This window comes from Glycine soja, chromosome 17, assembly GCF_004193775.1.
Source record: "Glycine soja cultivar W05 chromosome 17, ASM419377v2, whole genome shotgun sequence".
NCBI classification, from domain to species: Eukaryota; Viridiplantae; Streptophyta; class Magnoliopsida; order Fabales; family Fabaceae; genus Glycine; species Glycine soja.
In genome coordinates, this window is record NC_041018.1 from 41,102,378 (window position 1) to 41,129,176 (window position 26,799).

The 26,799-nt window shown below is 32.8% G+C and overlaps 5 protein-coding genes across 7 annotated transcripts; 1 reads left to right on the top strand and 4 right to left on the bottom strand.

Moving 5' to 3' along the window:
• Positions 1 to 1,424: 1,424 nt before the first annotated feature.
• LOC114392491 (protein YeeZ-like) lies at positions 1,425 to 5,373 on the bottom strand. Of its 2 annotated transcripts, none has more exons than XM_028353647.1 (8): positions 5,100 to 5,373; positions 4,925 to 5,017; positions 4,250 to 4,328; positions 4,058 to 4,136; positions 3,118 to 3,205; positions 2,899 to 3,033; positions 2,470 to 2,607; positions 1,425 to 1,848 (listed from the first exon to the last, which is right to left on the bottom strand). In XM_028353647.1, exons 1-8 carry the CDS (start codon positions 5,258 to 5,260, stop codon positions 1,572 to 1,574), a joined length of 1,050 nt encoding a protein of 349 aa, XP_028209448.1. In that variant the 5' UTR covers positions 5,261 to 5,373; the 3' UTR covers positions 1,425 to 1,571. The 2 variants fall into 2 exon arrangements, with proteins under 2 accessions (XP_028209448.1, XP_028209449.1); XM_028353648.1 differs by having other exon boundaries at positions 3,128 to 3,167; positions 5,100 to 5,372.
• A 1,312-nt stretch (positions 5,374 to 6,685) lies between these two features.
• LOC114392587 (transmembrane protein 136-like) lies at positions 6,686 to 9,563 on the top strand. Its single transcript, XM_028353776.1, has 5 exons — positions 6,686 to 7,014; positions 7,147 to 7,287; positions 7,870 to 7,989; positions 8,961 to 9,056; positions 9,159 to 9,563. The coding sequence occupies exons 1-5, from the start codon at positions 6,796 to 6,798 to the stop codon at positions 9,309 to 9,311; spliced, it is 729 nt and encodes a 242-aa protein (XP_028209577.1). The 5' UTR covers positions 6,686 to 6,795; the 3' UTR covers positions 9,312 to 9,563.
• A 256-nt stretch (positions 9,564 to 9,819) lies between these two features.
• Positions 9,820 to 13,105, bottom strand: LOC114392586 (26S proteasome regulatory subunit 10B homolog A-like). The gene is made up of 10 exons (XM_028353775.1): positions 12,877 to 13,105; positions 12,613 to 12,732; positions 12,222 to 12,358; positions 11,929 to 12,090; positions 11,677 to 11,763; positions 11,500 to 11,586; positions 11,281 to 11,418; positions 10,467 to 10,658; positions 10,294 to 10,392; positions 9,820 to 10,180 (listed from the first exon to the last, which is right to left on the bottom strand). The coding sequence occupies exons 1-10, from the start codon at positions 12,977 to 12,979 to the stop codon at positions 10,106 to 10,108; spliced, it is 1,200 nt and encodes a 399-aa protein (XP_028209576.1). The 5' UTR covers positions 12,980 to 13,105; the 3' UTR covers positions 9,820 to 10,105.
• An 865-nt stretch (positions 13,106 to 13,970) lies between these two features.
• Positions 13,971 to 18,397, bottom strand: LOC114392585. 2 transcript variants are annotated; one of them, XM_028353772.1, is made up of 6 exons: positions 17,750 to 18,394; positions 16,587 to 16,858; positions 16,332 to 16,486; positions 15,476 to 15,738; positions 15,046 to 15,108; positions 13,971 to 14,384 (listed from the first exon to the last, which is right to left on the bottom strand). In XM_028353772.1, the coding sequence occupies exons 1-6, from the start codon at positions 18,137 to 18,139 to the stop codon at positions 14,136 to 14,138; spliced, it is 1,392 nt and encodes a 463-aa protein (XP_028209573.1). In that variant the 5' UTR covers positions 18,140 to 18,394; the 3' UTR covers positions 13,971 to 14,135. The 2 variants fall into 2 exon arrangements, with proteins under 2 accessions (XP_028209573.1, XP_028209575.1); XM_028353774.1 differs by having other exon boundaries at positions 14,208 to 14,384; positions 15,035 to 15,108; positions 17,750 to 18,397.
• Positions 18,398 to 19,250: 853 nt separating this feature from the next.
• On the bottom strand, positions 19,251 to 21,425 carry LOC114392124 (peroxidase 9-like). Its single transcript, XM_028353159.1, has 4 exons — positions 21,121 to 21,425; positions 20,447 to 20,638; positions 19,915 to 20,080; positions 19,251 to 19,835 (listed from the first exon to the last, which is right to left on the bottom strand). Exons 1-4 carry the CDS (start codon positions 21,379 to 21,381, stop codon positions 19,423 to 19,425), a joined length of 1,032 nt encoding a protein of 343 aa, XP_028208960.1. The 5' UTR covers positions 21,382 to 21,425; the 3' UTR covers positions 19,251 to 19,422.
• Positions 21,426 to 26,799: the final 5,374 nt, after the last annotated feature.

Below are 26,799 nucleotides of genomic sequence, written 5' to 3' on the forward strand. Positions count from 1 at the left end.
TGAGTTCAAGTCCAATCAATACACATCTTGTTGGTGGTAGAAAAAGAAACGAAGTTCTGATCCCATGAGAGACGTGTGTGGCGGTAATTGTTATTACCTTAATGGCTTTGGGTGTTGCTTATGGTCATTTTCTTATATCGCATAAACCGTGGATGATTATTAGACAAAGATACAATACTTATTGTGATGCTGCTGCTAGGAGAACTTGAAGATTAAATGGAAACCGTATTCAAATGTTTCGTATGTTCTGATGGGGGGTCTAATTAGAGAGCATAATGGGCCCTGTTAGTGTATATTTTTATTAATTCTAGAATTTCAGTAGGTAATATGGTATTTTAAATACTTTTATTATCACCTTTTAAATTTCATCTAAAATCTTTATTTCGTTTTTAAGATTAATAATAAAATTAACTACTAATCATGTAGAGAATTACAATACAAGGAAAAAAAATCTAAAATGATCATTTATATTAAAATGAAACTAAATATAACAAATTGATCATTAAAGAAACAGAGAAGGGCATAATTTAAAATAAGAAGAGAAAGAAATATAATTTTAAATATGTGTTGAAGGAGAGAAATACAATTTAGCTTTTATAATAAAAGTTGCATTCAAAGACCACTGGCATTTCTGGTTTCTGTGGTCATGATGGATGTGAAATTTCTCAAACCACAAGCAATCGTGTACGAATGCCGAATGCCCGTAAGAGAAAGACAGAGAAAGAAAAAGGAAAATAGTAACAAACCGGATGAGGTATTATACAATACCTCTCTTTTTATTTACCGTTCTATTTTTGGTCACATACTAGTTACTACTCATTCTACTACCAATTTAAGCAAACACTAAATAAATGTTCTTCTCTACTAATATTTTAAAAATTATTTAAGAAAATATTATGTTTTAAAAAATATATACATTAAATGTTTTTATTTTATAATTACTTAATTTGTTAGTAAATGTCTAGATATTTCTTCTTGAATTGACAACAAGGATTACATATGTTTTAAATTTATGTAAAATGATTCTTTTTTTTTTTTTACAGAGTCTTAAATTTTTATGTAAGATGCTTAAACTTTTATTTTTCTTCCTTTGTAAAAGAAAATCTTTGATTTTTAGTTCTCTAAAATCAATATTACTCTCTACCGTTATATGACATTACATACTTGTGTGTCTAATAGAAGGCCAGGAGATCATCCTAAATACTCTCTAATTCAAAAATAAGTGTCGTAGATTGTTTACCACAAAAAAATAAAAATAATATATATATATATATATATATATATATAAAAGTTTAAGCATCTTACATAAATAGTAAAAAAAGACAAGTTTGAAATTGTTTGAAATAGGGGATTTGGCTAATTTCAGGGGGGGTGCATTAGTAATAAGGGGAGGGATGGTAGCAACGAGTTTCTAACGCCAGAGAGATTCAAAGTTTGGATTTTCATGACTTTATTTGCAATTCTATTGGTTGGAAATTTGAAATTTAAACGTGTTATTTTACTGTTTCTTTTTTGTTTGAGGGAATTTGCACACACACGATATGAAAAAACAACATGAAGTAATATGAATATCAATGAGACTGGAATGGAGTCTGAATTTGGTGAATTATACTCTTCAATCCTGATTTGTAATCAGGGTAAAGTAGTTGCACCCCCAGTTCCCTCTTCATTCGAGCATTACACACTCTCTTCTCACCCCTTGGATTCTTCGCATTTGGCCACTCTTTCTGCTTCTGCTCTACACTTTGTAACTTCAACCCTGGCCATTTCTTCTCCACCAATTTCATTGCATATTCAAATACTTCTTCCCTCGGAGCAGGGTCATCATCAACGATATTGTAAACTTCCCTGAAAGTAAAAACTCAACATTAAGATAACTTCAGCACATAATTTACTCATTATTTTTATGCATCCCAAGTTTTTGACAGGTGGTTGTGCAAGAATTGCTCTTGTACACTTTATTCTTATCCGGGTCCATAGAATGAGTCAAAGAACAATGAACAAGATAGGAAATATTAACAGGATTTTAAATTGTGATCAGGGTCACAGTCACATTCATGGTTTCATTGCAATATTGTCGAAAATTGTGAACAGATGCGGTTGGCAAATACGTTGACATTGTGTGTCTGGAATCATAATAGCAAACCGTTTTTTAAAACCTTAACTAGCGTACACAACCAATATTTAGACAATACTGTTGGTAAATTCCAGTATGACTTGTGTAGATTCAATATGGTAAGTATTTTAAACGGTAGTTAGTATGGTTTGCATGTTCATGATGAAGAAATTCTAATAAATCTCCAGTTTAAGGTCTGTTCTTGTTAGATAAATGCCTCAGTCAATGCTTTCATCACTGCCATTTACAACAGTTGTTCCTTTACTCTGGAAATTTTTGCCTAGTTAGGTTAGAAACATTTCACTAGAAAGGGTGATAAATGTACCATAAAGTTAATTGTAGTGCATATTCACCTGGGGGGAGGTGCAAGAACAGTAGCCATCAGTGCCTGGCAGATGTCATCAACATGTATTCTGGATGTATATTTTCGGTTTTTTCTCCTTTTCTGACCTTCTGACATTGGCTTCTGCTTGATTATTGTATCAACAGCACTAAAACAAAAAAAATGTTCAAGACAAAGATATATATGCTAAATTGACAGATAAGTGACAGACCAACTTGCCATGTAAACATAAACCCAAACTTATAATTTAAATTCAGGATGAGTGTCAAAATGTCATATGACACTTATTGAATGGTATATCCTCGGAATGACAGGCTTGAATTGATTATCATGGCAACCAGCTGGGACAAAACTTTTATAGGCTTTTGCAAATCCTAGAAAGAAACTAATAATAGAAGCATTACTTGAAAAATAAATTACAATAACAGAAGGTAAGTACCTTCTACCGGGGCCATAGATACCTCCTAGTCGAAATAAAAGCGGTGAGATCCCAAGATTGTGAGCCAAATTTGACCAGCCTTCTTCAGAAGCTAACCTTAATTTAGCCAACCCACTTTCCGGGTTTGTTGGATAACTGTGACAGCATGATGCACACACTAAGAGACAACTAACAGAGAAGTTTCAGAAATTTTGGAAGGAAAGTGATTTATTTAGTTACACTCTCTTACTCCTCATCCACCAATTCACCATCACAGTCTCCATAGACACCTGCAAGGCAGAAAGTGTCTCTGTCATCATATTTGAATCTGAAAGCATTAGAAAAGTATGTCAAAGCAGCAGTAGACATGGCTTGTAGTGGGGCAAACCTAGTTTTAAAAAGCCTTAAGTATATCATCTAACAACCAGTGTGGCAACTAAATGTCTGAATTGAATCCTATGACAGTATCTTTATGCACACGCTAAATCATATTAACTTCTAGAATATTTACTATATTCTTTATTATTTTTATTGAAATGAAATCTTTCCCACTAGCTTTAAAGGAATCTAACAAACCTTAGGTCAATCCACTCAATAAATGGTCAAAATATTTTGTTTTTTGGAACATTTAGTTGACCTTATGACTACAGATTAAATCCTCAACCAGTTGAGCAAACTCTGAATTTCCGGTAAGATCAACTTAACAGAAGAAGTGTGCATAACAATAAAATATTCTTCATTAGCACAACAGAAAATTCATCTTATAAATAGTCATTCCCCTGCTGGTTTAGAGGGTGCATCTAATAATGTCTTTGAGTTTATACCTATTATAAGAATGAAGAACTTTCAATCATCAATGCGCACTAAGTAGCACAGCAATTTAATGCCAGCAAGAAGAGTTTTTGCATGGATCAAACAAGAAAAGAAGAGTTCTTCTGACTTTAAAAAGTTACTTGCTCCAAAAAAGCAAAAGTGTTGTACGAACATTTAATGTATCTAGTAGATAATGCAGCAGTTCCAGACCAGAAACCATTTTCTTTTGCAAAGGAAAAGAAAAAGGAGAAAGCATGAAACGGTGATTTTTCATTTAAGTGCATGACTATACATACTGTAACATTGAACTCATTACTAATTTCAATTAAGACTTACTAGTTGAGCTTATAAAAAAAAAAAGACTTACTAGTTGAAGACAAGTAACAAAGCCACCGAAGATCCCCATCAGTTAACGAGCTTCTCAAAAGCTCTTCATGCCGAAGCATCTACAAATCAACAAAACATAATTAAAAAAAGGGGGAAGCTGAAAGAGATTACTCCATTGTACAAAATCAACACAGAATGTTGACATATAACAGTTGTTACAGTAAAATCATACCGGGTCACCAATGCCTACAAGAGGTGGGACAGAAACAAGAATGTGAGAGTAATTTTTCATTACTTGTAGGACATCCACACTGCAAAATAACAACAACAAAAGCCATATCCCATTTGGTATCAACTACATGGATCACACATCTTATTTGACTCAATCATCAAAGATACTACTCCCTCCGTCCCTAAGACATAGTCAATAAATTTTTTTGTTCGACCCTTATTGTAAGACTTCATTTCACCTCTCTTGTGCATTAATTCTTTTTTGACTAAAATATCCTGAATTATCTCTTTCTCTCTCCAATGGAGATCGAACAAGATGAATAGGTTCCAAATAAAATTAAGAATAAATTTGAAAAAATACTATAAATTTAATGCAAATAACTAAAATAACCAACTTTTTTAATATGCCTAAATTAGTCAACTATGTCTTATAATTAAAGATGGAGGAGGGATTATTATTCACCACGAGATGCTCTTAGCAACTATACATTTTAAGTTTTCAATTTCATAGTATTTATTTATAATGCAGCAAAAAATCATCCAGGGATACACAAAACAGTGCCCTTTATAGTCCTCAAGTTGGGCATCTAATCCAATTAACACCCACATAACAATTTGTGTTTTTTTTTTCATGAAAAAAAAGAAAACTTGAAGGCAAAATTATAAGTTGACTCACTCGGGGTGGTTTGCATCGAAAAGGTGGACATTAAACCCCATTTCCTGAAGTTCCTTCTTCTTCACATGGGTTGTGCAAGTCCCAGACACGACCCTACCAATAATCATTAATCCAATGAGAGAAAGTTTGAACTTTGAAGTAAAAATTGAAGAAAAGAGAATGCAATGTAACTAACCATCCTTGGTTGTGGAGTTTGCGTGCAAGTGATTGCCCAAAAAATCCCATACCGAGAATGAACATGCTGCGCTTTTCAGACAACGTTGGGGTTATCGACCCAAAACTTGTCCCAACATGAACATGGCAACGCTCAAGAGGAAGCGATAAGGCTATTTCCATGCCAAAATCTGGGGTTCAACAAAATCATCAAGTTTTTCAATTTCTATTCACTCACCCAACACACACTGATACACTTTCTTTACGATGTCAAAGGGAAGAAGCATAAACAGAGACCGTAAAGGTTTTTTTTTTATATAAAAAAATCATTATCTTTTTGTATGAGAAAGGTAAATGATGTTTCATAAAATTAATAAAATAAAATGTAATTTCAAAGATTAAATTCTATATTCTTGTATTTTTTTAAGGATTAACTAAAAACAGTGACTGATTTTTTTCTAAATTCGAGTCTTAATTTCTCAACAAAAATTTGACTGTTTAAAATTTCTTAATTTTTTTTTATTAAAAGTTTGAATAGTTAAATGATGATGACATAGTGATAGTTTTATTATATTTATTGACATTTAATTTTCTGGTTGCAAAAACCGTCAAAAATTACATGTTTAATTTGTTTGAACTATTTTAAACAATCTTTTTGGCGGTTTTTAGCTATTAAAAATTGCTTCCCTAGGCTTAAAACACAGTCTCCTCTTCTTCACTCTTTACTCCTCCCTCCTCCCTCCTCTCTGTTAAGAAGCAACTTGTGGTGGCTTTTAGCTGCCACAGATTTTTAAAAAAATAAATTAGAAAGCTAAGTCGTGTTAAATCAAACACTTTTAAGAAATTATTCAAGAAAACGACTTAGCCACCTTCCGTATTTTTTTAAAAAAATCTATCTATTTCGGCAATTAAATAATAAAATTGCACCATTTTGGTGAAAAAGCCCTCTCCTTGCATGTGTACGTATATATATAGTTATCAGCTAAGAAAATGAAACCCCCTTCCTTACGCAAAATAAACAAATAGATAAAAATTTAATGTGTAGATGATCACCAATGTTCTGAACTTTTAAGAAACATCTCCTTCAAGACCTTTCAATGTAGCTTCACACTTTCAGTATGAATTTATAGTTTATTTCATCTGCTAAATCATGCTTACCAACAACTTACTCACTTTTGAGCCTGTTTTCAATTTAAATCCTCCCTTGCATGCTTACCTTCCACCAATAAATAAATGCTAAGTGTGGAACCCGCGAAAGTACGGTGACATAACTTATAACCAACAAAGCTAGAAAGCCTAATTATAGAGAACTGCAACATAACTTTACCATTGCTTTCAATTCATACATCTCTGCAATTCTGCGTGGTCACCTTCGTTCAGTTATGATTGGTGTTGGTTAAATAGCATATAACATTTTATTTTTTTCATCTCTGTCCATTGATAAATATAATAAATGTGGTGGTTGCGTAATAATTTCATGACAAGTCCATATTCCTGTCTCTACTTGGTCACACCCATATTCTGGTGGCAGTTGTGACATGGAATGCAACTTATTATTTCTTCGTGTCCTCTCAAGTGTCAATTCTTAGTTACAGGTTTCAATAATTCTGAACCATATAATACTTGTATACATGCATATGTGTGTCAATTTAATTATATGGTAATGCATTTGCTGAAACTTCAATTAATTGTGAACACATATTTTGCAGCATAGAGAAATGGAAGACTATGTTATAAGGACAATTGTTGTTGGAGTTGTTTCATGGACATCAGCTTTTGTCCTAGTGAGAAGAATCTTTCCCAAGCGTTCTTTTGATTTCTGCAACCGCGTTGTGTCCACGCTCCATGCAACTTTAGCAGTCACATTGGCTTGGCTCTCTGTTGAAGATTGGAAGTGTCCAATTTGTCCTGTGGGATCAAAATCTTCACCCAAACAGGTATTGGATTAACTGCATGCCATAATGCTCTTTGAGAGAAACCTCAATAGTGCTATGAATTTGGGTGTTTTATTTTTATTTTTTTTTGGATTTGGCACTAAAAGTGGAATGCTTGAACTGTGATATGAGCAGATGCAAGTCCTAGCAGTTAGCCTTTCTTATCTCATTTATGATCTAGCTTGTTGTCAATTGGATGAAAGAGTGAATCTAGACAACACCGTCCACCATTTGGTAAGCATTGTTGGAATTGGAGCAGGTCTTTCCTATCAAAAGGTAATCAAGCACTTCAATCATTTCTCCATGGTTTGCTGTATATTATTTCTTGTGATTTAATATGTTTTTAGTTCATGTAAATAGATCAATGTTTGTTTTTAGATCTTTTCCTTTTAATCCTTCATTTATGAAAATGCGTTGTGTTTCTTGTCTTTTACACAAAAATAAATTGTCTCCTTTCATTCCATCATTTATGAAAATAAAGACTACATATTACACATTACTATAAATAAAATATTAAAAATAAACTATCTATTTTTAAGAGACTAAAAGTAAATATTATCTATATATAAAGACTAAAAACATATTTAACTATTATTTATATTATAATGAGAAATGAGTCGATTTGGTCATCAAAAACCCACAATATGAATTCTTCTTAAAACCACATAATTAGATTAAAATATTTGGTAATCTAGTTTGCCAGTAGAATTTTGGAGTAATTCTTTCTCAATATGTCAATACTGTCAATTTGCCTCTTTTTTAGAAAGTTTTATTTATTGGAAGTATTACTCTAGTTTTGTGTTCTGCTGTGAGGATTTCATGATTAGCTAGAGATTTTTTTGCCGTATCTGTGCGCAGTGTGGCTCAGAAATGGTAGCGACAATATGGATAACAGAGATATCAAGCCCATTCTTGCATTTGAGGGAGCTTCTTAAAGAGCTTGGTTACAGGGATACCCTTCTTAATTTGGCTGCTGATGTAAGTAAAATTCTAAAGTCTAGGACATACCAAATATTTCATGTCTTGTTGACACTGCCTCGTTAAGGAAGTGATTAAAGTGTAGGCATTTGTCTTTTTATTTCACACGTACGCCCATGTTTGACAAAAGTTAAAAATTGTTTTTAGTTCTGAAAGTACAATTGATTAAAAAGTGAAAAAACACAACAGTTGTTAATATAGCCAACTTAATATACAATGCATCAACAGAAGGTTGAATAATTATGATATTTATTGAGTTAGTATTCTTTTTCTGCTGAGTTGTACACGGTAAACACTTGTCCTGCTTATTCCTGTTGCTATGTTCATAGTACACACTCGTTTTGCATAGCTTACACGGTACATACATGGTCTCTCAAATCTCAATTGATTGTAACCTTTTTGGTACATCATCTTTGTATATATTCAAACATTTTGCAAATATTTTCACAAGAAAGAAAACTGTTACAATCAATTACTAGTTACTTTTGTAAAAATGAGTTAGGCCTAAAATCTAACATTTGGGAGTGAAAAATATAGTTGAATAACTAAATCACTCACCATGTTTTGAAATATGGTTTTATTTTCACCAGAAAGTATTGAATTCAACATAAAATTCATCATGAGAAATTTTACATATTTTATTAAGTTTAGATTGTTCAATTTAGAAATATTTGGGACAAAATGATTTAAATTATAAGTTATACATAATTAGTCGTTCTCATAAGAATGTATCCCTAATTTCATATTTAGGGGTGGGTAATTCAAGAAAATGAAGGGCAGTTTAATAACTTTTTGTTTAACCAAAATGAGGTAAAACCAATGTTCTTTGCAGGCAGTATAAAGTAAATAGATGGGATTTCAATTGGGGGCTAATAATTAAAATTAAATAAATTAAGGTGAAATGTGTTTAAATTTTTAATTAAACATTGATATAAAATGTGCTAAAAGCTGAGTTTCATGTAATGGCACAGATTCTATTCGCAGCCATATTTACATTTGCTAGGATGGTGGTCGGACCATGTATCACTTACGTAACTTTATCTGCCAACTATCCACTTCTCATAAAGGTATTATTTGTTGCTTTTCTTTAGAGAAACCATTTCTATTTTCTGAAATATTTCTGGGTAACCACTCAACTTTGTTTAATTCTTTCCATCGTATCGTTACAGGCTATGGGATTGGGTTTGCAGCTGGTAAGTGCATTCTGGTTCTTCAAAATTGTAAGAATGATGAAACACAAATTAACCAAAAGAACAACATCGAAATATGGGGTCAACCACGCCAACATCACGAGGAAGACCACTAACTCAAAATTGCAATAGAGTCAGCAATCATCAAGAATGAGAGAGACACAAGACATAAGGATACTTCAATCAGTTAAATGCATGCTTGCTACTGCATCTTGACCAACTCACTCTGACGTGGTTTTTCGAAATGCAGTGCCTAATAGGCTATTATAGAAGTGTGAATGTAATTTTCAAGCTGATTGGCAGCTGAATTTGATTGGTTTGTGCACCTGGGCACGTACATTAATTTTACACTATTTCTAGTGGACAAATTTGGTTTATACGGAAGCTAGACTTCACAACGTAACAATCGCGAAGGCCACACAGCTATAACAACAGCTTAGCTAGCTGGATTGAGTTTTGGTTAATTAAAAGAAAAGATGAAACTAAAATCCAAACTCAAGATTAGAGCGTTGCTAGCTGGAATTAGTATAACAGCAGTAGCATCACTTGTAACCCTTCCCTCTTTCGATGAATACAACTTGTTATGGCTTAGCTTATAGATTAAACACCAAATCAGATTTATTGAAGCTTGCAACGCAAATTCACTCAACAAGCAGTCTTTAACCATAAATGGGGAGGCACGCAAACTCTAAATTCAAAGATCAGTAATTTGTATAGCATAATCCCAAAGAAAACAAAAATAATAATAATTCAATTAGCTTAGGCAAATGATTCAACTAAACATCTTCTCTATGGAACTGCATAAGTCGGACAATAGAAGGCATAGCTAAAAGAGACCACTTCATCTTAAGGTCAGACCGTCTGAGTTAACCTAATTGCATGAAGTTTTCCCTAGATATCCATGGCTCAGAATTTTATAATAGCTTTTAGTCTTTGCCAAAATCAGCACTGTAGTGAGCACTGGATTCGAGTTTCTTTGCATCATTCAGTTTTCTAACAGCCTGGGAACCAAAGAAAGAAGTCAAATTGTTGTGCCTATGAGTGACAAGGAGGAGTAATCCCTTTGTACATAATTGATACACACAAAAATAGCTTCCTCAGAGAAAGAACTCACCTTCATAAAATCTTCATGGATCACATAATCACGTTCTGCACGAATTGCTGCCATTCCAGCTTCCGTGCACACATTTCGAAGATCAGCTCCATTAAAGCCCTGAGCAATTTGCAACAAAAAACACATCAAACATGCACCAATTGTCTAACAAAACTAATCCAAACTGGACTTACCTCCGCAAGCTTCACAACAGCTTCATAATCTATTTCACCGTGCTTAGCAATCCCAGCAGCATGAATCTTGAGAATTTCCATCCTTGATTGTTCATTTGGCAATGGAATTTCTATTTTTCTATCTAATCTTCCAGGACGCAGAAGAGCAGGATCCAGTACATCAGGACGGTTTGTTGCCATTATCATTTTAACCTACAACATCCATTCAGACAGCATTGTTGTTAACAGTTGTTAACCCACCATTAGAATTAGCTAGAACAATTCTTTTTAGAGAGAATATCACAATATCCAGAAGACACATTAGTTAGAAGGTTGATGTGCTTTACATTTTATTTGAATTATATCTCACATAAGTGAAAGAATTCTGTACTAAATATGTTGCACCTAAATGTTACAGAGTTGATAGAGAGAAAAATCCTCAAATTTCAGCTCAATTATATTTCATTATTAGTACCGGGAAAAGGCCACTCATTCTTTTGCTTGAAAAATGGTCGGTGCAGAATTCATTTGTTAATATTACCATTCACGATTGCAATTGTTTCTTAAGTTTAATACTTTGGAAAAAAATTGCAAACCTTGACACTGAAAAAAAAAATAGACTACCTGAAAAATAAGATACATTAAATGCATTTATTTGGCAAAGCTTACCACACTGGTCCACCATCCACTAGCTTCCCCACCAAAAAATAAATTAAAAATACAACATAGTCTTTTTACCTTCAAATTTGTTAAGAAAGGGAGCAGGTGTTTCTAAAAGTAAAGTGTGATTATGGTTTTCAAAACAAACTAAGTGGGGTTACTAAGCAAGATATACCTTCCCAAGTTGATCAAACCCATCAAGTTGATTAAGCAACTCCATTAGTGTTCTCTGAATCTCACGATCAGCACTTGTTCCCTCACTGAAACGACGACCACCAATGGCATCGATCTCATCCATAAAAATGATGCAAGGCTTAACAAACAAAATGGAGATTCAGAACAACATTCCATTTAATATATGAACAAATAGGAAGAACTTCATTCAATAATCTACCTGGTGATCACGTGCATAGCCAAACATTTCTCGAATTAACCTGGCACTTTCTCCAATGTATTTATCAATTATTGCACTTGAAACAACCTACACCAACATGAAGGGTAAGGTACAATACATTTGAGATTAACCAAAACCTCAAAACACAATGGAATTCAGAAATGAAACAATTCTGACCTTCAAGAAGTTAGCATCTATGTTACTGGCAATTGCCCTAGCTAACAATGTTTTCCCAGTACCAGGAGGCCCATAAAGAAGAACACCCTGGGAGACAAGAATTGAGAAGAAATTGATCAGATACAAAACTATAAACCATGGCTCCTCAAAACACACTTCCACCAAAAGAAAATGTGGATACTTAGGTGACAATGCTGCCAAAACACATACAATAGAGGCCAAAGACCAAGTAGTACAGTGAAAAGTAATCACCTTAGGAGGTTTAATTCCAACTCGAATGAAGAGCTCAGGATTCATCAGAGGTAATTCAATTGATTCCCTCAATTCCCTTATCTGATCGGATAAACCACCAACAGCAGAGTAACTGATATTACCAGGATCCTCATGCAGCATATTGTAAACTACTGGATCAACCTGTCAACACACGATATATCATATTAACCATCAGACACAAAAAAACTAGGACATGACTTTCAGAAAGAACACAAACATCGCATGCACCAAATCAAATAGATATCTAAAAGGAATAAACAGCAAAAACTTACTTCACGTGGAAGAGCCCGCATTATGGTGAGCGTCGTCATATCAAGAACGACTCTCGTACCAGCAGTCAGTTTTTCCTTATCTACTTTACTGCGGCAGCCAACCACATACCTAGGTCCGCTGCTTGCCTTAACAATCACTGAGAGATAACAGAAACAGAAACAAAAACATAAAATATTAATAATCATCGACGTAAGCTTAAGTTCACATCAACCAAGCAAAACAACAGAGAAGATAGTTTATTGATTAGCTAAATCAACTACTAGATTATACATTATCATCCAGGATCAACAGGCACAGATTTTTTACATTAAAAATGAAACAGTATATACAATGAAATTGAATAGCGAAATATCATTCAAAATACGGAATGAAAAGGGATAGGATCGTTACAGCGTTCATTGTCGAGAGGCCTAAGAACTTCGCCAATGATCTGTCCAACGCTTTGAAGAGACTTCAGATCATCTTCAGTTTTGTTGAACTCTTTCTTTGAGGCACGCAAATTCTCTCGGACTGCAATTAGCGGTTCAAAGGCAAACTCGTAAAAATTCAAAAACAAAACCCTAATAAATCGGAATGATAATAAGAAAAAGTACTCGGAATGAAAAACAAGAGCGAATTGTAGTTGCTATTAGCATGACAAAGGAAGGAACGAACCGGATCGTACTCTGGACTCCAATTCCTTGTGTTGAAGAAGCTTCTTGCGGTACTCGGCCACCGCATTACGGCGGCGTGTAGCGTCTTCAGCAGCATCCGTCATTGTTATTTGTTAGTGTTAATCAGAAAATAAGATTGAGAGAGCTTCGTATCTTCTCTTGTGTTGTCAACACGCTGAAGCAGAGTAGCTGCTTAATAGGTTGTTTGCGGATTGTTGGATTATAAACTCTCCTGTTGTGTATGTGAGTATGTAACTACGTTATCTAAATTAATCTTTTAATCTATTTTAGTTTCAAAGTTAAAATTTAATATATCTTATTTATAAGTCATTAATCAGGACTAACTCAATTAGCTAGGTGAGATATGGAATATTGTAAATTCTCTAAAATTATTTTTAATTTCCTCGTTAACTCATTATATAACTAATAGTAATATAATTATTTAAATTTTCAGAACTTGATAACTATGCTTGTGTATCCAAATAGTTATTTATAATTAGGTAATCATATAAAAATATACATTCTTAATGCATAATCATTAAACTCAATTTAAAAAAAATACAAAGGATAAGAGGATTACAACAAAGCGTGAAGAAGGAAAAAAAGTTTTTCACGTGCATCTCTTTTTTTTTTCATTGGTCATGAAGATATATGCCTATAGAGTAGGCAAGTGAGAATATAACAAATTAAAAGAGGAGGGCAAATTGCTTGAGAAAGATATACAAAGGATAAAATTGAGAATAATAGGGCAAAACAAGACTATTAATAATGATAATGAATGCAAGTTAATACTTAAAAAGAAATGCAGATGTGACGATTGCCTCCCTTGTCCCAACTTCTGATCTGAGTATTAGTTGGGCTGTATATACCTTGAGTGGTGCACACACAAGTCCAGAGTCCTTTTTCTTAAATATAACTAACATGTACAAAAAACAAAAAGCCCCAAGCTTAGATTCGAACAACATACAATACACTTATATAATATTAATAATATATATATATATATATATACATAAATTTATAACAAATCATAAATGTATTTAAATATTAACGGTTAATTTTATCACTGAAATGACTCATTTTAGTTAACTCAAATTCAAAAATAATCATATCAAAATCCTATATATCAACCAATTGCTTACAGCATACGGTACATATGACATAAGATATGGTGGTATACAATTCACTCTCACCAAAACATTATGTTTGCCCTGTAGAATTTACAATTTCAAAACAGCGAAATGCCTAAGCTGGTTAATTTTAATTGTGGCTACCCTTCCGTAACACTTCCTTCAGAACCAATGCGATTCTCTGTGCCATGTGTGGCTCCAGAAACCTCTCCTTCACTCTCTCATATCCTTTCTTTCCCATAGTTAGCCTCCTCTCAACATGAGTTGCCAAATTCGCAATGTTTTTTGCAAGAGGTGTCACACCTTCTTTTCCAACGGGGTGCAGTAAACCAGTTGTCCTATTCACCACAATCTCCACTGTGCCCCCAGCTGCAGTTCCCTGGGATTATTGTTAATCATAAAGAAATGTCAAAGGCAAATGACATGACACAATATACATGCATAAAAAATTCAGTGTGAAAATAAGATGTCTTCTACTCTCATTATTGCATTTACCAAGCCCTGATTAAAAATAGTCAGAAAGTGCTAAACTATATTGGCAAACATATGTAACATGTGATGCATCATTTGAAGTTTTGAGCCAAAACTATAGAAGTATGCATTAGCTCTGCATTAAGGTCCCCGTGACAAAACAATTCGGTCTTGAACAAATATGTAAAAGCCATAAAACACTTCTCTGCTCTGATTTAAATAATATAGGAAACATATCCACATGGAAATAAAAAAAAAACCATGGGAGAAAAATGGAAAGAAAGGAAGGTGAAATTTGAAGAAATGATTTTTACTTGATGTATGAATAAGCGTATAAGACCATACACAGACCAATGAAAATTGCAACTTCTTTCTTTTTGGGTGAGGGGTTTGCCGATTTGCAGCATTGAATAAGGAAATCAATAAAACAGCAACATGACAGATATTTAAGAGAGAAATGAAAAAAGAAAGCACAGTAGCATATATGGCAAAATGGACACAACTACAGAAATTAAAACCCAAAAAATATATAAAAGGAAAGATGTGTTGACAAGGCACCTTATACTTACAAGTACAGGCAGGCGAAATGCCATTGCTTCAATGGTTATCCTTCCAAAACATTCTCCCCTAGCCTAATATAAAGAGAAGCTGATTTAGAAATGACATAATATTTCAAGATGTTCGGTGACAAAATCTAAAAGCCATAGTGGCAATGCAAAACTTATTGTTAGTTTCTGTAAGTATGAAGCATTAAAAAAACAAGACTTTAACTTATGGAATCTCTAATCAGGTCCCTCACTGAACTCTGCATTAATACTTATATGGAAGATAGAAACAAATCCTCTTTTTCTTAAAAAAAAAATAAAAAAACAAAAAAACAAAAGTCTTGCTTAGAGTAGAAAGGTTAACAATCCAGGCAGCACCTCCCACTTCGCAAAATAGAATGAAAGCAAATTCTGTTTCATGCTCAACTTAGCAGGGTATATTATCATAAGATACCTGAGAATTCTGAACAAGAACATCAATAGAAGCCAGATAAGGAGCCACTGCCAGGGTTTTGTTAACAAAGTGAACACGGTCCTGGATTTTTTTCTCCATGACAAACTGACGCAATTCTGTTTCAAACTTTGTCTGAGCATTCATGTCACTCCCTACAACTATAGCATGCAAAGATGGAACTTGCAGTTTCTTCTCCTGGATGAGCATCAAACTTTCATAAAAGGACCGAAGAAATAGATCCTGCCCTTTACCACGTGAAACACCTGCAATTAAATCATCCTGGTGCTCAAATTATAGAATGGTAAAAGATTTTTCAAAATGAATGGAAGGGTATATACAGAGGGGAGGATTAATTCATATTGCAATGAGCAAAACTAAATTCGACATACAAATATAATGGATCAAGTTATTCCGGGACAAATACTGCTAAAGGCAAATAACAAAAATGATATTAGAAACACACTTGTGGAGACGAAGCTAATTACTAATTTTAGAGCTCTCTTATGTGCAAATGTGCAATCAGTACGTTCCCCTTCCCAACAAAAGAAAATATATCTACTAAAACTAAAAGCAATGCACTTGCTAATTGCTATAGCAGGGGAAGTTTTAGATGGGACAACATCAAACAAAAACAAATCCAATGAACTGAATTGACATATTAAATGAATATGGAAAGTAACTAAATGGGTGTTTGGCTATGCATGAGTAAGGTTTAGACACACATTAGTTCGAAGCTACATGAAGTAGCTTCTGCATCTTTTATAAATATTTGACTTGATATTATAGACAAACGCACATTACTGAAGTCCAACCAAACACACACTAAACATCAAAGAGGGAGGGGAGGAGATCATACTATTTATGATGGCAAAAAGTAGATCATCATTCCTCACTCCAAGAGATTGCCGAACATGCTCTCGAAGAACCCTCTTGGCCACGCTATCTTCCGCAACCTCCATAAGCTCCTTGCTATTTCCAAGATGTACAACATAGGTTTCAGGCATTTTAATCCTGCAACATTGGACCAAAACACACAATTAAAATCATACACAACAGAAAGTAGCAGAGTCAACACCTCAACCTATATCAAAACAGAAAGTCGTAAACATACCCTAAACGCTCCCTAGTCCTATTCTTCCAGTATTCAGCAGTCGTATGCGAATCGATCATGGCACCTGCAACAAAAGGGAGGTGCTTAACATACTCCACTTTGAAATAATGCCCTCGCATTTCATGAATCCACCACAAAACCTTTGGAAGAACCTCCAAAACTTTTTCTTTGAGAACAGCATCAAGCCACTTCCCAGCCACAGCAGTATTCAAAATCACCAAGTCTGCATTACGAGCTGTATCCACAGCCTTTTCACCTCTCGCATCCACCACCTATCACCACACAATCAATCAATCACATTCACATACAAATAACGAATCTGACACTTCTGACAACAAACAAAACTTAGATCAAGTTTTTTTACAAGTGATATTCAATCAACAATTCATTCAATAATTTATACAGCAATGTTTCTGTCTCTATCTCCCTATCACTTCATTCATTACATCTCATACTTGTCTCAAAATTATTAAACAGTCTCCGGCCTCTACCATGTGTTCAAGGTTATAAAAAATGGTCCGTGGCCGTGATTTGGGCCACAACATCAAGATTTTTTTACTGTCTGTGACCATAATTGGAACCATAGCGGTCACATTTGTCTGTGATATCAACAAACGGGATGAAACCGCAACGCAACCGCGACTGATATTTAAAACCTTGCTATGCGTTCATGGTCCCAACTAATCTTTATGTAACAACACGGTAAAAAAATTTAGTTTGCTAAAAAGAATTAATAACATTGGATAATGCATCCTGTGGAGATTGATGGAGACAATGGAGGTTCTGAACCATCTAATAGTTTCTTTACTCCTCTCTTGTTTCTTTCTTTCTCTATCTTATTTGTACAAACAACATTTCTCTGTATTTGTAGTGTTTTCTAATTAAAAACTAGAACTTTACCTAATTAATCTGCGTAATCACTATATACATTAAATATTATCAACATCAACATAAATAACAAATCTAAAACTTTTGAGAACAAACAAAACCTGTCGCTTCCGTGCTTCTAATGTTTTTTTTTAAAATAATTAGAATTAGAGTTTTAATTCGACAATTAGTGTAATAAAGATTTGCGTTGAATATTACATCAAACTACAGTCCTAATTCGAAAACAGCGTTAAAAAAAAAAGTGTGTTAAGTTTTGTTGATTGTTTGAGAAGTACCTGCACTCCTCTGTCGAGCATTTTGTTTTCTAAAGTGTAGATGACATCGTCGGGTTTAGGAGGTTTCTGATTGGTGATCCAAACGACGTCGGATCCGGCGGAGCGTAGCAGAAACGCTAGTTCCATGAGCAAGAGAGGTCCTCCGGAGAGGGAGAGTTCGTGCGAGACCATGAGAACGAGCTTCGACTTCATGAATTCCAGAGGGTTCGGTAACTTGGAATCAGTCCGAGGCTGAAGCGCATCCAAATTCCGAACCTGAGGTTGGGTGCAGGAATCGGAAGTGGTTCGGAGGAAGAGGAGGGTGAGGGTGGAGAGGGACAAGAGTGCCAGGAGTGTTAGCGCACAAGTCTTGCTCCGCATTGCCAACCACGCTTGCGAATGCTTCACCATTTTGCTTCTTCAACTTCAACTTCTCATCGTAGCTTCAGATTCAGAATCTCAGATTTAGAAATCACAACAACCACGCTTGCGAATGCTTCACCATTTTGCTTCTTCAACTTCAACTTCTCATCGTAGCTTCAGATTCAGAATCTCAGATTTAGAAATCACAACACTCCCGCTGTATAATTTTTCTCAACCACTTGAAAATATGCCACCCAAATCTTAACCTTAAGGAAGGATAAAAACTTGTTTCTTTTCTGTTTTTTGTATTTTTAAGGTTCTTTTTTTCTTTGATCATTTTTTAAGGTTCCTTTCTGTTTTTTGTTTACTTTTAAAAAAATAATTTGAAATGATTAAACTGGTTTTTAGAATTAAGTAAACTAATAAAGGGGTAGAGTAAGGTGGTTCTATTGTTGATTGATTTACATAGTAACATCTTTTTTTCTGAAAATAAGATATTCAACCAGTGAGAAGTCAAGAGATAAATTCTTGTCAGAAATCAAACTTATGTCAATTACTTCTTTATCAAACAACCGTGTTGGATTTTATTGATCTTTCGTAATGTCTTTACTTCTTTATTAATATGATTTATTTAGTTACGTAACAATCATGTAAGTGGGTAATTGTATATTAAAATTTTACTAATATTCTTTAATGCGTGTTCTTGAACAATAGTCTTGGAATATTTTAACGAATTCATTTTGATTAAATTTACGATGTTTTTATTATCTTTCATTGATAAAATTTATATAAATATTTTTACTGCTTTTCATTTGGATTCTGAAGAAGGTTGTTAATGATAAAAAAAAAATTACATGTGGGAAATACAATTACAAGGTACTAAGTACAAAAAAGAAAAGTGACTTGGTGAAAGATCAAACATCTAGCATCAATCTTTTTCAATGATTAATGTCATATATTGTTCCTTTTGCTTTCCTATGCATTAATTTGTCTTCCTTATTATATTCTTTGCCGGTTTATCCTGCCATTGCTCAGTTTGTATTTTGGATAAATTATAACCAGACACTAGTTTTAGCAAAAATTTAATATCTCTTTCATTTTACATATTTAAGGTATTTTGCTTAGTTCTAACCTAAAAGTACTTAATCAGTAGTTGGACAATAATACCTTTCAACACTAAGCTTTCAAATTAACATAGAAGCATCACGATATTTCAAACCCTCTTAACTAATAACTAGCAAAAGTTAAACACTTTCAAATTCCTTCCTTCTTGTTTTGGTAGGTAAAACTATAACACTTAAGTCATGTAAATATAGCTATATGCTGTTTGATTAATTAACACGGCGACAATTCTTCCTAACTTCTCCATTAAATCCAGTAAGAGGACGAAGGTTCCCCATCTTGATCATGGACATGGCAAATTGCTCAAAAAAAAGGCTCTCATCTTGTGCATATTTCTTGACCAATTCCTGAGTTTCCTTAACATTTCCCATAAGAAGCACTTCATCTGAATTAAGCAGTCCTTTACCCCGAAGTATGAGTTTGAAATAGGTATTATCAAACATTCTTGGGGAGCCAAAGTCCAAGGGAGAAATGAAGTTGTCACCACCTGATTTTGGGCACATCGTCTTCAAATCAAAGTAAAAGGATTTTTCTAGATTCTCATCCGGTTGGTTGTTTCCTTTTTGGTTGTATAGTCTCTGCTTGAATGTGACACATCTTGCCACCCCAATGGTATGTGCACCTACATTATAATTAATAAAAATGTTAATATATGTGACTCATTCATTACTAGGAAATAAAATGAGAAGTTGAAGTTCCACCTGAGAGGGCAACGAGGTCCACTTCATCAAGGCCATGACGCTTGAAAAATGTCACAAGATTTTCAATGGTGGCATTTGGTGGGGGAATGTTTTTGTTTGAGTCACTTAAGCTTGCTGTTTTTGAGTCTCTTCTCCCTAATGGGAGTTCCCAATTAGGTCCTCCACTCTGTTTTAAAGAATCAAATAACTTTCAAAATCTTACATATTTCTAATGTTCTCTCTATTTTTTTGTGTATACAGCACCGACAACAATAAAGTTAAATGCTAATAATAGGTTCTAAAACACACTCTTTAAAACTTTTTTGTTATCGGTTGAAATTTATTAAAGATTTATGAAATAACATAAATTTCACTTCTTATATAATTATCTCAATAAAATTTGGTCAATAATAAAGAATGTATTTGATAAAATGAATTAAAAAGATTGTTTTATTAAGATTTGTCATCATGTCATGGGTTAAACTGCCTTCTGTGACATGCAAAGTCTTTGGATACTAGGGTTGTTCAATATGAGTGAAGCTTGTTCACTTACAAGAACAGTGGAGCCCCTGGCAGCAAGGGCAAGAATGTCTGCACAGGACACAGTCTGAGGACATGCTTCTTCCAACTTAGACTTTATCTTATCAATCACTTCGAAGCCTCGGACAGAATTTTTGTTAGGTCCAGAATTTTTTTCACTCACTATTCTTGCGCTATCTTCCAACAAAATTGATGCATCACAGCCCTGCCATTCAAAAGAAAAAAAAAACAAGAAAATTTAGACCATCATCGTATTCATACAAAAGAACCTGAAACAAGTTAACGACGAGTAATATTATTCATAAAATAAACAATTTCTACAAAAAAAAATTATTTTTTGTTCAACTAGAGGTATACCAAGTTTCTTATTTCACATCCAACTAATCATTTCTGATCCGATCAGCCCATTTTAAGATAAAGTGGATTTCCACACAATTTTATTGTATAAGTAACATTACTCTCTAATAATTGCAAATAATTTAGACTAAAAAATATCTCAAGGCAACAAAGATAACCCCCAAAAAGAATTTTCTCAACGGGTTTTGTTAAAGAATTTGATTTTGTTTACACTATTACTTCATAAAATACACTATAATTGGTTTCTTATAAATAGGATTGGGATTAATATTATTCTTTTAATAGTTTTCATGTAGGAGTTCTTATGACAAGTGTAATTAATTAATTCACCTGCACAAAGCAATCGTGAAAGTGAAGTCTAAGTAGAGAAGCAGCAATTCTCATGTCCTTTGCAATGGCCTTCTCCAACACAGACATGACAATGTCATTAGCTTGAGGGCATGAAAATTGATAGAATTGAGGTGAAAGACCAAAAGATATTCCCCTATGATGATCACCCCAACCAAAATGGAAGCCAGGGTGAGCCAGGGAGAGTTTCACTGAGAGGAAAAAAGCTATCATTGCAAAAAGAGTGACTTTGATGAAATGCATAGTGACTACTGACTAGTGTTGCAATTGAGTTGGAAAGCTTGTTAATTTTGGTGATTATATGTTCCATTGGATAGGCTTGTTTGGTATATATACTGCTCAAGATATATCAAACCACCCACTCTCTTTACCGAATCACATTATGTGGGAAACCAGCCTTTGACTGTTTCAACAATCAATATGTTGTGTGGTTGCATTGTTTCTGATGATGCATTGTTTAGTTTTGACAGTGCTTCTGGTATATTATTACCTGCTCTTGGACCAGATCAAAAAAGTAAGAAATTCATTTTGTTTTGATGTTTATTTTTTATTGGTAAATATTAATGACTAATTTATTAGTTTTTTCTTAAAGGGAGATTTGAACTCACAACTTATCTCTCCCTCTCTTCAACTTTCATAATAGGAGTGTTTGTGAGTTCTTTAGTAGGAGTGTTTATGGATTGAGTCAAATTTAACTAACCCTATTATCAATCCGATCAAAATTTAATGAGTTGAATCGGGTGGGATATGTGTTTTTTTTTTTACATACCCAACTCAATCTAATCCTATCATAAACGATTGGATCGGATTGAGTTTATTGGGTTGAAATATTTTTAAATTATTTTATATTTTGTAAAAAATGAATTTTTTTAGAATAACAATTTATTTTTATCTAAAGTTTTGTAAATATATAATGACTAAATGCACTCATAAGTGATTTAATTGAATAATTTAATAAAGGACGTGAGTTAAAAATTAATGTTTTATATTTAATAATTAATTTATATATAATAATAAATTTAATTATATGATTTGAGTTAAGTCAAATTAGATTAAAAAAAATATAATCTACTATTCAACCCATATATAATTGGATTTAATTGGATTGGATCAAATTCAATCAAATATCTAAAGTACTCAATTCAATATAATTGAATTGATCTAGACCCATAAATACTTTTACTTGAGTGTCAAATTAACCTTATTTATCTCTTTTATTTTGATGTATTAGTATGACATAAATAAACTAAATGTGGACCTCCATATCGTTCTATATGTTACGGATAAATTGATTATATATTGACGTGACGAAGACTTTATTCACGTCCCAAAAGTTTCATTATAGTTTATTATGAAGAATCATAGCATAATTGAGTAACCAACGCGCGTCTAGTTATTCAAGTGTTTCTTACTTAATTTTCAGATTCGCATGTTGTTAATGAAAAAAACTTCAGCTAAGATAATTTTTTACATTCTGTTGTCAATGTTAACAGTACCGGCCCCCATCCACCCACACCAAAAGAAATTGTATAATTGGGGTTAAAATAATTAATTAGAAAGTTCTGTAAATATATATATATATATATATTAGGAAGTCCCCACTTTCAGCTGAAAAACAAGTTAAGAAATAACTCAGTTTAATAGACTATTATTACTAGTGCATGTAAAAGTTTTAATAGTACCGCTTAAGAATCATAATTAATATAATTTTTAAAATAATTGTTATAAAAGTTAATAATCTAATCATGCATAATACGTTTTCACTGCACATATATAATAATATCTATATTATTTATTCTCTAAGAAATTTATAAGCGAATTGGGTTAGATTTATTTATTTTCTTGGGCATAATTATCGAAGCCGAAGAAGAATCAGAGCCTCTTCTCTTGCTGGCGTATGGAGATGATATGAAAAGGTCTTTTTACGTGTTGATCGAAAAACTGAAACATATGACAACGTCCGTCTTCATCCATTATTGAAAAGATATAGAAAACGCATTACAGTCAATATATAGTTGTGTAACTTGTGTTTCGTTTTTTCTCTTTTTCTACTTTTGTGCTTTCTTTCTTCGGATACAAGAAAGTAATAAGCAGAAATGGATCCAGTGCAGTTAACAAGGGAATTGCACTGCAATGCAGTTTGTTCATATATATTGGTTACAATTTTTAATTTATACCACATTTATATTTAATATTATGTCAAAATACATAAATTTACAACATTATCTATAGTTTATTTTGAATGGTAGAAGATCTTCATAATGGATGTGACGATGGCTGACAGATTCTTTACCACTTTCAGTTATGATTTCATACGCGTACTGCTTAACTCAATATCACACACTTTTTTTATTATTATTAGAAAAAAAATATTTTTTGTCTATATTTTTTTATTAAATCTTTTTTTTCCTAAACCTTCGTATCCTTTAATTTAATTTTTGATTTTTTTTTAAAAAAAAACTTAGAATCTAAATTGCATAAACTATTTTTACATAAACAAAGTTCCTGTGAACAAACATTCGATCTTACCGTGTTTTACTATTTGTGTGATTTGATTCACTTATCAATTGTTTAACAAGTTGTCAACATTTGTGGGGGAAGACCCAATTGATTGGATTATTAGGGTTGAAAAATTCTTTGAGGTCAAGAAATTCCTTCATTCCATAAGTTGTCATATGCATTCATGAGCATGGAGGGTACACCGATGTATTAGTTCTACATTTGGAGCCAACAGAACCCAAATTCAAATTGAAAGTCATTTTCCACATATTTGATCAAAAGATTCAAAGATCACTATGGTAACCACGTCTTTGAAAGATTGAATATCTTAAAGCAAAAAAAACAAATTGAGACAGAAACTCATATAAAAAAAAGGAAGGGTTTCATGGTGTTCTTGAAAGAGAGGACCACTATTTCTGATATAAAACACATGTTGCACAAGATATTGAATGAAAAGGTTGATCCCTAATCAACTGAGCAAGACAAAGATAGCATGAAAGAAAGTGAGTTTGAATGCAGTGAAGCAAAAGCTAGTTCTTGGACAAGAAAGATGAAACTACCCACCTTTAATGGAAGCGCAAAACAAGGAACTAACTTGAATAGTAGCCATTTTGAGTGTGATGATGACCCATTGTAATTCTTGAAATCAAAACAGAAGTAAAGAAGGTCCAATAATCAAGAATCATGCACTTTGTGATGGAGAAGAAACCAACAATTATGAAGCAAAATTAGCAAGAGAAACAACAAATGAAAAAGTTATGATGGAGGAAGAAGTTGATCCCTTTATCAAGAAGGAGAAACACAAGAAAAACAGAGTGAAGAATATGAGTTACGAATATCATTTTCTTGATAACCCAATACCAAAGTTAATCAAGAATGAAGTTGAAGCTGGTGATGCAACCAAGCCTCATTCTTTTTAAAATTCAGATTTCCATGAAAAGATTGTTATGATAAAGTAGAAATCATTGTTGGACCCAAATTCAATCATGAAAGTGGATGCAACATTAATGATGTTGAAATCTTAGAATGTCAACTTGTTGGATAAGCCTTTAACATTAAACTTTGTTGCATTTATGATTGACCGCTCAACAATGTTGCTAAGGCAGAAGGAATGTATTAAGACAATCATGGTGATTAAATTATAAGGAGTCCACCCTTGTCCCTCCCACCACCAAAGACGTTACACCTCAATTTGCAAGCAAGGACAGTGTTCCTAGTTAAGCTATAAGGGGTGCAGTTATCTTCCAACAATTAAAGAAAACTTAAGAAAGTTTGCATTTACAGTTTTCAGATTCCAACCTTGAGGACAAGATTAATTTTTAGGAAGGATATGATAGGATACAGAGAAGGAAGAGTTAATTAAGATAATTTATTAAAAGGATTTATTAGATATAAATAGGAAAAGGATAGAAGAGAAGAGATCTCTTCATTTTGTAAATTAAACCTTAACTCTTTGTGAAACAAAAAATCATTTGTAAAAGAAAAATACTTAAAAGAGAGTAATTTCTTTAATTTCCTATTCTTTTCTTACTCATCAATAAAATCATTTTTTTTCTTCATCATTTCAATTCGTAGTTCCTAATAGAAAGGCCAAAAGATATCCCCCAATCCATGACCGCCACCCCAGCCAAAATGGAAGCCAGGGACAATTTCACTGAGAAGAAAGCTATTATCACGAGTGAATTTGATGAAAGCTGACAAATTATATAATTTTTTTATTTTGTCAATATACATACATACATAAATTTCCAAAGGCTAACAGCCTCTACAGTTTATTACTGCATTTTGAATGGTAGAAGATGTTCACAGCAGGTATCATGATGGCACAAATTTTTCACTCTCTCGGTTATGATTTCATACGCGCATTGCTTAACTGAATATCACATACACTTTGTTTTTTTTTTTCTTCCGTTTGAAAACCAAGTAATCGCAGAGCTTGCTTTCACGTGTCAGGCACATCACTATTTACTGCCAACTTTAATTACATTTACATTCGGAAAAGCCTAACTGGGGTATTTTTGTTATTGCAAGGTTCAAAGAAATGACTTAATGCAAGTTATGTTGTCTCACTTTACAGTCAGCTAGTTTTATTGCCTGACTAAGTCGAGCAGGTGAAAAGTTAAGAGATATAAAGATGAGTGAAATGGTTAAAAAAATATAAAAAATATAAAATTATGAATTCGATCACTTATTAATAAAAAAATAATTAAAAACTGATATTTACTAATAAAAAAAATGACCGGTGAAACGCTAGAATGAAATTCAGTGATTGTGGAACATAAATAGAAATGAAACTAGTTTATTATTAAAGGGACAATGTAAATAGATTTAAGAAAAAAATGTTAATTTGATAAGGATTAAAAAACAAATCATATCTTCATTTTTTTATTATTATGAATCATTTGGGTAAATGAAACAAGCTGTTATAACTTATATCAATGTTAGTGGAAAACAAATCATATCACTATTGCCCTTCATAGACCAAATATTATTATTAATTTTTAAGAAAATCTTCATTTTTTGAGTGGCATAATCTCACAATACATGGTTTTAAATTATTTAAATTAAATTTAAAATATAATTTATATATTCAAAAGCATTTATTTATTATAAATTTTAATTATAACTTATCTACATATTCACAATTCACACTATTCATTTATTATAAATGTTAATCTCATTCGATGTTACTCTCACTAGATATGCATTATTTCCCCCTTTTCCAGTATAAAAAAAATGCATCATTTCTCCCTTTTACAAAAGAAAAGTGTCCCTCACATTAATAGTATATTACATTGTAAAATTAGAAGCCGCGCCGCATCAGATCGTTGCTCACGTGTTATCGCCTATAAGCATTTAAATTTTAAATTTTCTACTTGAATGAAATATGCTAATACCTTAGGAATTTTACAGATTATGTTGTCTTAATAATAATTAAATAATAAATTTAAATATATTTTTAATTCTTACAATTTAGTATTTTTTTATTTTTGTCTCTGAAAAAAAAAATCATTTTAGTCCTTATAAATGTTCGTTTTATTTTTGTAGTTAAAATGTTTTAGATAACATTTTTTTTAGTGTTTAAGTATTGTCTAAAACACTTAAAGAATGAAAAAAGAAAAAAACAAATACAATTTATAAAGACTAAAACAAATAAAAATA

Coding starts and splice junctions, on each gene's coding strand:
- LOC114392491 (XM_028353647.1), bottom strand. CDS start 5,260: ATGGAAATAGCCTTATCGCTTCCTCTTGAGCGTTGCCATGTTCATGTT. Junction 2,608..2,898: donor ATCTATGGCCCCGGTAGAAG/GTACTTACCTTC, acceptor TTTTTGTTTTAG/TGCTGTTGATACAATAATCA. Junction 1,849..2,469: donor GTTCTTGCACCTCCCCCCAG/GTGAATATGCAC, acceptor TTTTACTTTCAG/GGAAGTTTACAATATCGTTG.
- LOC114392587 (XM_028353776.1), top strand. CDS start 6,796: ATGGAAGACTATGTTATAAGGACAATTGTTGTTGGAGTTGTTTCATGG. Junction 7,015..7,146: donor CAAAATCTTCACCCAAACAG/GTATTGGATTAA, acceptor TGATATGAGCAG/ATGCAAGTCCTAGCAGTTAG. Junction 7,288..7,869: donor CAGGTCTTTCCTATCAAAAG/GTAATCAAGCAC, acceptor ATCTGTGCGCAG/TGTGGCTCAGAAATGGTAGC.
- LOC114392586 (XM_028353775.1), bottom strand. CDS start 12,979: ATGACGGATGCTGCTGAAGACGCTACACGCCGCCGTAATGCGGTGGCC. Junction 11,587..11,676: donor TAGATGCTAACTTCTTGAAG/GTCAGAATTGTT, acceptor ATGTTGGTGTAG/GTTGTTTCAAGTGCAATAAT. Junction 11,419..11,499: donor GCTATGCACGTGATCACCAG/GTAGATTATTGA, acceptor TTGTTTGTTAAG/CCTTGCATCATTTTTATGGA.
- LOC114392585 (XM_028353772.1), bottom strand. CDS start 18,139: ATGGTGAAGCATTCGCAAGCGTGGTTGGCAATGCGGAGCAAGACTTGT. Junction 16,859..17,749: donor TGCTCGACAGAGGAGTGCAG/GTACTTCTCAAA, acceptor GTGTGGTGATAG/GTGGTGGATGCGAGAGGTGA. Junction 16,487..16,586: donor AGGACTAGGGAGCGTTTAGG/GTATGTTTACGA, acceptor CCAATGTTGCAG/GATTAAAATGCCTGAAACCT.
- LOC114392124 (XM_028353159.1), bottom strand. CDS start 21,381: ATGCATTTCATCAAAGTCACTCTTTTTGCAATGATAGCTTTTTTCCTC. Junction 20,639..21,120: donor TTCACGATTGCTTTGTGCAG/GTGAATTAATTA, acceptor TTTGAATGGCAG/GGCTGTGATGCATCAATTTT. Junction 20,081..20,446: donor CCAGGGGCTCCACTGTTCTT/GTAAGTGAACAA, acceptor TCTTTAAAACAG/AGTGGAGGACCTAATTGGGA.